Source organism: Xenopus laevis, chromosome 6L, assembly GCF_017654675.1.
Source record: "Xenopus laevis strain J_2021 chromosome 6L, Xenopus_laevis_v10.1, whole genome shotgun sequence".
NCBI classification, from domain to species: Eukaryota; Metazoa; Chordata; class Amphibia; order Anura; family Pipidae; genus Xenopus; species Xenopus laevis.
This window is the reverse complement of record NC_054381.1, coordinates 120,470,924-120,484,822: the sequence shown is the minus strand read 5'-3', so window position 1 is coordinate 120,484,822 and position 13,899 is coordinate 120,470,924. Positions and strand designations below refer to the sequence as shown.

Here is a 13,899-nt window from a genome sequence, read left to right as displayed (position 1 = left end):
CTGAAAGTATAATCACTGGGGGTGCCTAGGGTTGCCACCTGGCCCTTATTTTACCATTAATAGGGAAAAAATCTAAATATACAGGAATTTTTTTTCGAAAAAGGTGGCAACCCTAGGGATGCAAGAATGTTGGCACCCCAAGTAATTATACCTGTCGGGTTGTTCCCTGTTAGTAACAGGAGGGATCTTTTTTGCTGAGTAACCTAGATTATGTTACAAAACAGATTAATTGCAGAAGCCATATAAAGTGATTTTATAAAAAAAAAGTAAATTAATAACAATACCAAAAGCATGGTGAAACAAAGTGGCAAGAACAAAAGCAACCAGTGGTTAACGCGGAAGGCAAACTGTAGCAAGTCCTTAGGCAAGCCAGAGGTCTGAGGCAGGCAGAGTTCCATCATAGTTGGGGATAGGCCAAGGTCACAGGCTGGCAATGGTCAGAAACAGGCAGAGTTCAATTATGTAGAATATCCAGGAATCAGGAGTCTTTATGTAGAAGTCGTAGAAACACAGGCATAAGGAATTGGGTGCAAGTACCCGACAAAAATAGGAATGGGGGGGGCAGGAAAGGACTGAATTAAATAGGCCCATCAAGATCACATTATAGACATCTGCAAAAGTAGCAAAGGTAGCAGGTGTCTATATGGACAGTTGGGACCAAAGACCTTCAAATGCCTCAAGTGGCCCAGCAGGATACTACACCTCCTGGATATCATGCAGGCCAGGGTTCAAATCCCCAAGAGTACTGACACCCCCAGTTTTCAAAATCAACTACTCGATACACTGCCCCTGTGTGGAATATATCTGCAGAAGTTTTTTCACCACAATCTGCTCTTGTCTTCTTTTCTCCGAGCTAGGGCAGGCACATGCATAGTAACATGATAAAGCCGGCTTTTCATGTCTAAGTTTGACTTTCAATCTACTGTGCATGCGCCTGCCTTGATCGAAGAGAAGAAGGAGGTAGAGGAAGATGATGATGATGAGGAGCATCTACTGAAATACCCAGGACAGTGCAGTTTTAGTAAACAGAAGCACCATCTTGGGGTGTCTAACATTTTGGCAGCCCAGTTATAATACCTTGAGTTCTCCTTTAAATATCCCTACTCATGAACATGATACTTTCTGTTGTTTGATCACCAACTTAACTTCTTCCTGAGTGATTGGATTTTCTATATGCTATGCTTGGGTATATTCTAGTCTCTTATTCAAATAAGTTCAAATTTCCCTAGCAGCCTGATTGTTGAAATTGCAAACTGGAGAGCTGCTGAATAAAAAGCTAAATAACCCAAAAACCACAAATAATAAAAAATGAAACTTTACAAGTACATTAGAGGACATTATAGACAAATAGCAGGGGACCTTTTTACCCATAAAGTGGATCACCGTACCAGAGGCCACCCCTTCAGACTAGAAGAAAAGAACTTTCATTTGAAGCAACGTAGGTGGTTCTTCACAGTGAGGACAGTGAGGTTGTGGAATTCACTGCCGGGTCATGTTGTGATGGCTGATTCTGTTTGATTCTGATCACCAGGGGTATTCTAAACAGTTTGATACCAAGTATGGATAGAATTATTGAGGAATTTGCCACATAGAAGCTCCAAATTTAAAATAGTGCATATGAATAACAATGCAGGACTAAAAATACAAAAACATTACAAAAAAAATGATAAAAACTCAATTAATAAAATAAAAGATAACTGACTAGGCTATATAATTAGTGGTCAAACTGCCTTAAGTCACACTGCAAATAAAAAGTTTTTATGGCAAAAGCTAGATACAAAATGGTAATAAATAAAACGTAAGTGTGCAAAAGCAGGGATGTGTGCAAAATAAAATTTAAATTTGTATGCATGTCAATGTGTGTGTCTATGCAGAAGGAATCCTTGTGCACAGCAGGGAGTGTGGGGGTGGCGCTGGGAACAGCACCTGAATACCCAAACAGTAATGATGTGTTAGTGATTTTTCTGCTGCTTAGGACTCAGTCACATAAGGAGTGTGTCACAGTACCAACACAAGAGTACCATTGGCTTGTTGAAGGTTGTGAGGCAACCTGACACTCTGCACCAGCAGATCATGCCAACGAATGTAGCTATTACATTCCTGGCAGTTGGTCTGTGCCTGCCAGCTATTTGCTTGGTAAGCAAAGAGTTAAATATTGCATTGCATTCCGTTATCCGGAAATCCGTTATCCAGAAAGCTCCAAATTACGGAATTCCGTCTCCCATAGACTCCATTTTATCCAAATAATCCAAATTTTTAAAAATGAATTCCTTTTTCTCTGTAATAATAAAACAGTACATTGTCATTGATCCTATGTAAGATATTATTAATCCTTATTGGAAGCAGAACCAGCCTATTGGGTTTATTTAATATTTACATGTTTTTCTAGTAGACATAATTGGGGTATATTTATCAAAGAGTGAAGTTAATAGTGAAGTTCCGCCACTAGAGTGAAATTCCGCCACTCTCCATTCATTTCTATGGGATTTTGAAAGGCGTATTTATCAAAGGGTGAACTTTCACTTTCACCCATTGATAAATACGCCTTTCAAAATCCCATAGAAATGAATTGAGAGCTGCGGAATTTCACTCTAGTGGCGGAACTTCACTCTTTGATAAATTTACCCCAAAGTATGAAGATCCAAATTTTAGAAAGATCCATTATCCAGAAACCCCCAGGTCCCCATCATTCTGGATAACAGTTCCCATACCTGTATTAACATTACATATGTATTAGGCTTATTGCACCTGGCAGTAACCCATGACATCTAACTACATTTTTGTTTTTTTTGATCTACCAGCAGTTGGCTGAACAATATCTGATTGTTTGCTGTGGGTTACTGACAGGGAGCAAATTTGCCCAGTTGTTAAATCGTTCATAAGCAAAAATTTATTTCTCTGTATATCTTTGTTGAAAAGCTAAATGTATGACTTTATGACTGCTATTGTAGTTTTTGCCTGGACGTGCAACTTTTATTTTATCCCTAAAACACTTCCCAACTTTGTTTAGTCAAGTAAGTTCAATCATTATTTTTGCCCCGTTGTATTTATTTCAAGAAGAATGTTCCTTTACCATGTGTGATTTTGTATGTAGTTTCTTTACATGATCATTTCTCCTGTCTCTTTTATACTTTTTGCCCTTGGCAAAAAATGGACTGTAATTTGTAAAACTAAACAGAGAACAGTTTTCTAGCTTTGGTTTTTACTCTGTTTTGTATTCTGCAAGGAAACGCATGGTGATACCTGAGTAGGGAGCGATTACAAGAGCTGTTTCCTTAATAGATAAGATAGCTTAGGAGAGAGTGTAAAACACATGCACATAGACACACATGCACATTATATCTGTTCTTGCAGAATTGCTGCCTAGCTACAGTGCCTGTGTCTCCTACCTGGAGGGAAGGGAGATCGAACACTGAATGAAAAGCAGAATAACAGAACCATCATGTTTAGCCACCACTATATAACGCCAGATCAACTTGCTGGTTTTGACAACTACAAGGTAAAAAATGCTGCAACAAAAAAAGTATATTTGTCTTGTTAGTTCAATGTGTTAGTGAATGCTTTATGTGAATACAAAATGATTGGCTACAAACACCATACAAAATGAATGATCCCTTTCAAAGACTATCACAGTCTCATCTGCTTGAATAGAATGCTTTTCACAGACAAAAGTAGGGCTCTGCACTCCTGCACATACGGCACACACGTTATCTGTAGAAGCACGTTGTCTTACAGGCACCTGTTAAAAGTTTTCTATTTCAGCGGGCAAGAATTGGGCAGACTTTAAGGTGTGTTGGGTGGCTAAACAAATATGCTAAGCATGGTACCCGCTTAAAACAGCTTAGGGAGTACACTGATCCTTTATATTAAACAGAATTTTCATATTCATAATATCTTTTATGGTAAAAGTGCACGGGATGATTTTTTTTATATGGTACTGATTGTTAGATATTGTGGCAAATTGAAGGATTATTCAGGATGAAGTGCAACACTTTTAGAGCTACCAGTCAATATACATCATAGTATCACAGCCCTCATTGGTGTCCAACACGATTTAACGTAGGCAGATCCAACCACAGGCTTCAACTGTTGATCAGTGTTGGGAGTTGTTCAGCAGTAGTTGGAAGAGTTCCATTTGAACTTTACTGATCCAAAGATGGAAGCGTCTGTATAGTAACTGATACGTAAACACATAATTTATTAACTAATGAAGATTGTATTTCATTTGCCCTACTTCTAGTTCCTATTAGACTGATCAGTGTGTGCCCTGGGGTAGGTTATTTACTCCCAGAAGATTCATGATGGCTAACATGTAGCACGCATGTTGGTAGCTAAACTGTAGCATTCATGTTGGTGCTAAAATTGTTCAGGATTTTAAATAAAAGAGGAACATATGCAAGAATATTCTTTGACACACAGGTTAGCAATTAGTGAAGAGGAAAATATGCAATAATATTCTGTGACACACAGGTTAGCAATTAGTGAAAGTCCCGGTTTGAGTTTCTGACAACACTGCCACTGGAAAAATTAGGTGCAGAGCTCTTTTGGTGGTATAGTCACCACTTGTCTGTTATATCACTGGCCTGACTAGTAAAAATGATGCTTGATAACAATATTATTAATAGGGCAATGTTTGTTTACAGGAAAATCAATATGTACGCATATCATAATTTAATTACCCTTTTGCTTTCATTTAAAAAAAATCTGTCTTTGGGAATGTGGTGGGTGGACATTGTGGAGACCTTATGCTTTTGGCAGAAACAACAATCCTATTGCTTGATTTATAGTTGTTATCAGTGTTCATCAGACTGCACCTCCTGGTACAAATGTCAGTTAATGCTAAACCTTTAGTGTGAGATCATCACTTGGTAAACAGTCAATAACCTTGCTGAGATTATACTATTGTCTCCTATCTTAGTATGGATAACACAGGCTTTAGCGTATTAACCCTTATTAAAATTAATCTATAAGTAATAGATTTGAAATAAAAAAGGTTTTTTATGTGGAGGTATAGATATATTATTATATTGCAAAATAGAGCTTGTATAGGTTACATTCTGGAGTTGACCAGCTGCTAGGAATGATAACAAGCCATTATTCACACACAAAGAAGAATGGAGAATGATAGCCAGCACATAGTTTCAGCTTTTATAAATGTTACAAAAAATGAGGTGTTGTTTTATTTCTTTGTTTCGTGTTCAAATTGTAAGCTAAGATTCTAGCTGTCATTCAACCTTTAGGGCATTGGAACACGGGAAGATTTGTTGCCCTTGATTTTTTATGCGACAAGTCTCCAGAAAATGCCTCTCCATTGCCAATAATTGAGATTCTGTTGGTATGCCTAACTTATTGCAAAATCGCCTGAAGTTGCTTGAGGAGGAAACTTTGAGTGATCTAGCAATATGTTGGACATACCACCAGCAATTTCAATTATTGGCAATGGAGAGGCATTTTCGGGAGATTTGTCGTCCGCAATAACTTTTGCGCGGCATGTGGGTGACAAATATTCCTGTGCGCCACTAGCCTAAATACAAGGAATTCTTTACAAGTATATCTTGTACAAATATTACAATTATATCTATTACAAATTTCAAAATTAAAATACTTACTGCCCATTCTTATAATGACAGAAATAAACATTGTGAAAGTATCTTTAGCTGAAACAAAGTTCATGGAATATCAGGTATAGTAACAATATCTTCCTAACAGATTCTAATCTTCCTGATAGAACATATTACAGGGAGTGGACACAAGCATTACACCATGTTGCCCTTGACTCAAAGCCCAAATAAACAGCCCATTAGGTCCTGCACTATAGGTTGACAGGATTGGCAGCTGTCTATGGCGCAGCTACGGGGGAGAAATCCCCCCCAAAAAAAATGACAGCATAATACATGCCACTCCTGCCTGCCCTGACTTACTCTTAACTCAAGCAGATACAAGTGAGTGGAGGAGTTGGAAGGACCATAGCTGATGGTTAGCTGCTGCAGTGGTAGTATTGACAGGCCGGGCAGCGGGAGCTGGGATAAGAGGTACTTGCCTTGGGCGTAATGTACCTTTATTCCTCTACCAAAACATTTAAAAAATATATATATATAAGGAATTGCATGAAATATATAGTTATTGCTTAAAGTTGTAGGTATAAGTCTTCTTTGCAACCTGGGTGCTCCAATGCTCCTTCACTTGTGCGTCTAAATGATGCACAAAAAAAGATGCAGGAGAGGGGCAATTTTGTGCCTCCACCCACCAGCCCCTTATGACTAATAACTTAATTATTTTCATGTGTAACCATTTAATGGCATACTGAATTCATAAAATAATTTGTTTTATATAATTGATTAAATTGTTATACTAATAAATACACCACTGTTATGAAATGGTAGATAAAACAGTCTACAGATTTAAAGGAGAAAGAAAGCTACAGAGGCATTTTATTGCCAATAGATTAGCTGCAATAGTGCAAGCTAGAATGCTATATTTATTCTGTAGAATGTTTTACCATACCTGAGTAAAAAGCTCATGAAACTCTCTGTTTGTTTAGAATAGGAGCTGCAGTATTAATGTGGTGTGACATCACTTCCTGCCTGAGTCTCTCCCTGCTCTGGGCTCAGATTACAGTAGAGAAGGGAGGGGTGGGGGGAGAGGAGCAAACTGAGCATGCTCTTGCCCAGGGCAATGAGGTTTAAGCTGAAGGCAGGAAGTCTGATACAGAAGCCCATGTGTACACAATAGAAGGGAAGAAATGCAGTATTTCTTTTGACAGGGGACTCAGAGCAACATTACTTTGGGGGTTTACTGGTATATTTAGATGGGCCTTTCTGATAAGGCTTACTTAGTTTTAACCTTTCCTTCTCCTTTAAAAGGGTTGTTCACCTTTACGTTAACTTTTACTATGTTATAGAATGGCTAGTTTTAAAAGAGAAGAGAAGGCAGAGTTTACTTGCCAAAAGTTACCTATACTTACCTGAAATCCCGGTCTGGCTCTCCTATAAGCAGAACACTGCACCAGTCCTGGGGTCCTTCCAGAGAGCACCACGGAATGATCAGCTTCCTTCTTCTTCTTTCTTCTCACTGGTGTGCATGTGCAGTAGTGCAAAAAGCCGAACTTTAACAAAGAAGTCGGCTATTTCATTCTGCCTTCGGAAATTTGAAGAAAGAAGAAGAAGTAAGCCGATTGCTCTATTTAGGAGCAACAACAATTCATTCATGAAGGTGTAGGCCCCAAAAAAATCAATTGGCAAGCACTAATGTGTGTCCATATTTGAATGCACATTGCCAAGCATTGGCTGGAGTAATATAAATTTAGCAGCGATTGGAGCACTGGAAACCATTATCTGGAAGAACCAGGCTTCATGATCCAGTTATCTGATGGGATAGTCTGGGTTTGGTGTATATTCAGAAGATGCTATGTGCATGAATGTGTAAAGTTTTGTTGCAATAATTGTTTTGGACTTTTTTTTTCATGATTTGTTCCACTGGAAGCAAACGTTACATAACTCTAAAGTATACAATTACCTTCTTGACAAATCAATGTTATGTAGAAACAATTTGGAGAAGGTCTTTTCGTTCACGAACAACAGATTAATTGTGGATTAGGGCTACACACTTTTTTTTAGCAAGGCACTAGCTGAATATGTATATATATGTATCAACTAAAAACATTGTGATGAGGAATAAATACAGGAGGCGATAAGAAAGAAAATGACTTTTGTGAAGAAAGTAAACAGTGATGAAAGAGGGGGCGATCTGAATAAACTGATTTTGAATCATAATTTCCAAGAAATACAGAAGAGTGATGTCCAGTTGAGATACTAGGCACTAAATTAATTGCACTGTACTTCTAGCCTGGTAATATTCAAAAAGTCCATTGCACTTTATTTTTGGTGTGCTTGGTATTATTCATAGTGAAATGCTATGCTGGACCACTAAATTATACAGTATTTTGCTGGGGCAACTGTGCCATGAAATGCTGGGGTCATTGTTAAGAACTGTTGAGGTCACTGCTTTATAAATCATGGTGCTACTAGGTCATGCAATGCTAGGGTCACTAGATTATAAAATTATGGGACCACTGGGTTCTAAAATACTAGAGCTACACCATCATGAAATGGTGGATTCATGGTGACATTTATTGCTGGGCTAATGTGTCATGAAATGTTTGGACCACTGTGCAAGATGAAATCAAAGACCTTTTCTATGCTTCCTTGTCTGGAACCCTCTGCCCTATGCTAAGTTTTGTTTGGAGTCTCCCAGCCATCTAATGTCACTATATAAATTTCTAAATTCAAGTCACATGTAAATTCAAATGTTGATACATTTTGAATTGGCGAGAGTCTTTTCGGTCACTGAGTAAACCTAGACCTTTAGGGTTACAAAAAGAAAGAAGCAATTCTTATTTGATCATTGAACACTAGTGATAAGCGAATCTGTCCAGTTTCAAAATGCAGTTTTTTTGACGCAAGACAATTTTCGATGCTCGCAACTTTTCTTTTTCACTCCATATGGGCATTTTTTCTTGTACTAACTTTTTTGTCTTGGCAACTTTTTGTCCAAACACATTAAAGTCAATAAGTGTTTTTTCTTGTACTGACTTTTTTGTCTTGGCGACTTTTTTGTCTTGGTAACTTTTTGTTCAAATGCATTAAAGTCAATGGGCATTTTTTTTGGAACCAATGTTTTTGTAGCGACAAATTTTCACTGACGTTTTTAGCCACTGTTTAGATGTAAAGCTCCTTGTTTTCTCTTACAGTACAGTGCTGTGGATACAAACCCTTTGTCTGTATATGTAATGCAACATCTGTGGAACAAAGTTGTAAAGGTAAGAATCATTATTTATGAAAGGGTTGATAAACAATGCACAGAACATAATGTCTTTCAGCATTTTTATCAACAAGCAATTCCAATTTGGATAAATTAATTATTCTAGCATACACAGGTATGGAACCTGAAACCTTGGGACATGGGGTTTTCCAGATAAGGGATCTTAAAGCAATTTGGAACACCATACCTTAAGGCTGCTAAAAAATCATTTTAATGTTAATTAAAACCAATATGATTGTTTTGCAGCATATTTAGGATCAAGTACAAGGTACAGTTTTATTATTAAAGAATAAGAAAATAATTTTTAAAAACTAGAATTATTTTAAAATGGACTCTATGAGTGATCACCTTTCTGTAATTGGGAACTTTCTTTGTAATGTGTATATCTATTCATTTCCTTATTAAGATTCAAAGGCTGTAAATTGTGGCTGGCAAATGCACTTCTGAAAAGTTTTTAAAAACTTTTAGGGATGAATACATTTTAAAGACAGAAAACAAATACAGCTGAATCCCCATTTTAAGTTTTTCAGGGGACCAGAAGAAAATGGTGTAAAATCCAGGAAAATGTAAAATCAGGGAAATGTGTTATGCAAAATATATAGATACAACAACAACAATGTAAAATGAGGGAAAACTTAAACTTACATCAGGGGATGTAAAATTGAGGTTACACTGTAAATTACAAATTCTTAGATTGTAAATGCTTTACATCTGATTCTTTTCAGTGATGCGTCATACAATGCTGCATACAGCCTTAATTTCAATTATATTTGCATATTCAAAAACAGAAATATGGGAGACTAATCATGCTGCTTATATTGGAAGGATGAAGATGCTTGCAAAAAATGATCTACAAATATACTCTTACTAAAAAAAATTATAATTAATTTTTCTGCTTTTTTCATAGATAGTGCCTCTTTGGATTGCTCCAAATTTGCTAACGTTATCTGGATTTCTCATCAATTTGGTCAATTATTTTTTGTTATGCATTTATGATTGGAACTATACAGCATCAGGTGAGAATTTTTAAATATAGAAACTAAAATTCTAATTGTATCTTATGTTTCCAAAGCCATATTTTTATTATAGAGTGAGAGATAATATGCAAACATACTTTATGCCAGGAGTAATTTTATTCTTGTGCTTGGGATCATATTTGTTCCATTAGTTCTCCCTTTTGGTTTTAAAGCAGTGGTGTGTGTACATCATGAGGCACATGCATACCTTCTTTTTTTATGAAGGCTTTTGCTGGCTTTGAGAAGGGCTTTTCAGTTCCTTTTGCCCCTTTTCACCCTAATCTTAGTGGCACATTTATCAAGGGTCCAAAATCAAGTTCATGGGAGTTTGTAAAAACTTCCATGAACTCGAAATTTGGAAAAAATCAAACAATCAAAATTAAATTAAAAATCGACTTTTTTAAATTCGGGTGAATGGGATCATATTCGATTCGAGTCTTTTCACCAAAAAAAAAAATACATTTTCAGGATGTCTCCAAACAACTCCAAATTGATTTCAGGACGTCCCCCTAGGCTAAAACAGCAATTCAGCAAGTTTAAGGTGGCGAATAGTCAAATTTGAATTCTAAAAGGGACAGAAATTTTAATTCAATTTTTTTTAAAAAAAAACTCGCATCTAATTTTAACTATTTTCAAATTTTCACTTCGACCCTTGATAAATCTACCCCCAAAGTATTTTTAATTTTACTATTTGCTTCTAATTGTTGTGAGAGTGGGCCCTATATTTCAGTTTCAGTGGTGGGCCCAGACAACCTACAGACTGCACAAGTGGCAGTGCTCCATTCACAAAGGACATGCAGGAGGAGGCAAGTAGGTGTCCTCCAGCCCCTAGCCCAATTACCTTGCAAGCCATTCTGAGGAGCAAGGTAAGAGCAGTGTCGGACTGGGACACCAAGGGCCCACCCAAAAACCTTAGACCAGGGGCCCACCATAAAACCTTAGACGGGGTCCACTCTCAGTACTAATATTCTTCCTCTCCTCAATCAACCTCTATTCACCTAGTTTGTTTTCTTTACATACTATAATCTGTTATTCCATCTATTTAACCTATTTGTTCTCATATAATAGGAAATGGCCATGAAATAGGCCAAAAGTTTAGCAGCATGAGGGCCCACTGACACTTTGGCCCACCGGGAGTTTTCCTGGTATCCCGGTGGGCCAGTCCGACACTGGGTCAGAGTGACAGTACGCCCAATCTGCATTAGGGCCCTGTCCTTACAGCTTGTCCTAAGGGAGGTGCTGCAGAGTTCAGCATTCGTGGGGGGTTCAAATGCTTCCAGAATGAGAAGTAAGGGGCACGCTCTTGCATATGGGCCCCCTCTCCTCCCCCCCTCAGGGTCAAGAATGACCTTAGTCTTCCTATTTAATTTATAATGACTGTACCCCTGTTTGTATTTATTCCATGTAAAGCACTGCTCACATTTGTGGTACTATCTAAATACATTAAAAAAAGGTGTGTTTAAATCTGCTTTTCTGAATAATAGCACACCTCCCACTAGATGTCACTATTGTCACCTACTCTGTATTTTGAGCATATGGGAAAAATCAGCATCAGCTTAATAAATATAGGGAGAGAAAAAATAGTTGACATGTAGTGGTGTTTTTGTGAGAATGACAAAAAAATAAAAGGCATTTATTATCCAAATACAACGTTTTCTTTTTATTTGAAAGGAGATAGAAAGAATACATTTTTACAGATACATTTCTTTAAGTGATAGAATAAATGCATTTACGGTAGTGTAATTTAGAAAAATATAACCCCAAAAAATGGTTAAGTCATGTTTAATTAATGGAATTTAAACAAACTATCAGCCTCATTCAAAATCAAGATGGTGAATCAACTGAAATGTATCTCTGTAGAAGCAAAAACCTGTCAATAGCAGTCTAAAATTTAAATATCTTAGAAACTGATAAAATTATGAAATGAATATAAATTGTAAACTTTAAATCAATTTGTTTCTTGGGCTAGATGCCTTTTAATGAAAACTGTAACCCTGTTTTCTGTGATGCTCTGGTGCTGAACATTTTGGTGTCTGCTAAACTCATGCACATGGAGCCTGATATGAAAAATTAAATATGGCACTCTATGCCATCTCTTGGTGTAAGCTTCCAGGTGATCATTTAGGGAGGTTGAGGAAATAGGGATGCTGAAAGGTAAATAGGAACTTTATGGAGTGCATGTTCTACTACTACGGACTATGTACTTGCAAGTATGTTGTGCACTGAAGGGATAATTTTCACTAACAGTTGTTACAGACCTCCAGTTTAACTGCATTATTTAAAGGGACAAAATTCATTTTGTCAGCATAACTTTAATGCAATATAACTACCTATTACACCTCATAATAGATTTTAAAAAGTGAGTTTGTAGTAGAGCTTTATTGACTGGTGTTAGTTCTTTGGACCTTTGGACCTTTGGACCAGAATACCATCAGTTATTCACCTAAAACATTGGTGAGTTTGATGTTTAAACTATAAAAAGAATTGTTTACATAGATGTAAAATCAGAAAATACATTGTAATATAGACCAATATAGTGTTCTATAGTATTACTATAAAAGCCGTTAAACTCCCTTGGGTAGAGGTACCAACAAATAACTTTAATGAAGAAACCCTAACTTCACTGATTTTAGAACATCCTTTTAGAACATCCTTTTAGGAGTGCAGAGACCTGTCACTATGTTAGTCAGCACTATATTGAGGGGCTGGAGTAAGAGGCAAACTTCAATCAATAATATGCAGCAGTATCAATATTATACAGTTCATACCTGGCTGTAATTATTTTAAAAGCAGTCTATTCCGTGCAGGCCCAGACTGGCAATCTGTGGATTCTGGCAAATGCCAGAGAGGCTGCTCCAAAATGCCATAGACTGTCACTATTTATGGGGCCTGTGAGGAGGGGCTGTTTGGGCCTCTGTGGTATTGAAATGCCAGGGCCTATTATTTGTTCAGCACAGTCCCAATTGTCATTGCCCTTTCCTTAATCTTTTAAAAAGTCCTGCCTTTCTATGGCAATGATTACATGCTGCTGGTACAGCAGTCCTCCATTAGAATATATCTGGAGCCGCCTAAAATGACACCCCCCTAAAACACTTTTTACTGAAGAAGGGGCTTTTTCTGGAAGCAAGAGTGTCTATGTATTATTGCTAAATACGGTGACCAAAAAGTTTGTAGAGATGTTCCTCTCTCTTTGACAGGAGGGTCAACACTACCCTTAAACACCTCATTTGTCCATTGCAATTCATTTTTAATCTGCTAATCCTATGGTATTCCTGGGACAGTTACATAACGCTAGTGTTGCCATTCCATTTATTGCTATTAACAGTTTACATAAGTTTCAGGACTGAGTTATTTTTCATTGGAGTTAGCAGACACCTCTTGAGGTAATGTTAAAGCCAGAATGAACAAGTAATGTGTTTGTGTTCATTAAAGCCACAGTGAAAGGTACCATAGATCCTATAGTTTGATTTATGTTCAGCAAAAGGATTAAGTGGTGCCCTTGTTACCCAGGCAGCGAGCTTGGTAAAGGAAAGGCATCCTGCACTTGGGGGAGCCAAATGTTAAGCACCCCCAAGTAATTGTATTGACTTACCTTAAACCTCGGGCCGGTGCTCCTATCAGCAGAAGACTGCACCGGCCTGGGATTATACCAGTGAGCACCACGGATCGATCCTCTTCCGTCTTCTTCTTGCTTCAAATTTCCCAGGGCAAACGCATGCGCATCTTGAACGAAATAGGCGACTTTTTAGTTAAAGTTCAGCTTTTCACTCGAATGTGCATGCTCAGCTGCACAAAGAAAGAGGAGGACAGAAGAGAAGCGTTTGGATGTGCAGGATGCCTTTCCTTCTCCTTTAAACTAGCCCTTATTCATGAATGAATGGGAAGAAGAGATTAACCGTTCATCATTTGTCTGATTTGTTGATGTCAGATCCCCATCTAGCCATTTATTTTCAGGTTTGAATCATTTAGCCTACAGAGAAACAGTTTAGTCTGAAGAATAGGCAGTGGTTTTGTCAGGCCACGTAAACACTTCAGGCTTGCATTCTTTTTCTTAGTACTCTGC

At 37.5% G+C, this 13,899-nt stretch overlaps 1 protein-coding gene across 2 annotated transcripts in view; it reads left to right on the top strand.

The window, feature by feature from the left end:
* Positions 1–3,330: 3,330 nt before the first annotated feature.
* Positions 3,331–13,899, top strand: part of LOC108719241 (ethanolaminephosphotransferase 1) — a 41,526-nt gene continuing 30,957 nt past the window's right edge. For both annotated transcript variants that reach the window (XM_041566417.1, XM_018267978.2), the window contains exons 1-3: positions 3,331–3,499; positions 8,750–8,818; positions 9,728–9,836. In XM_041566417.1, the coding sequence (XP_041422351.1) occupies positions 3,443–3,499; positions 8,750–8,818; positions 9,728–9,836 (235 nt within the window). In that variant the 5' untranslated portion in view covers positions 3,331–3,442. The remainder of the gene's footprint in view (positions 3,500–8,749; positions 8,819–9,727; positions 9,837–13,899) is intronic.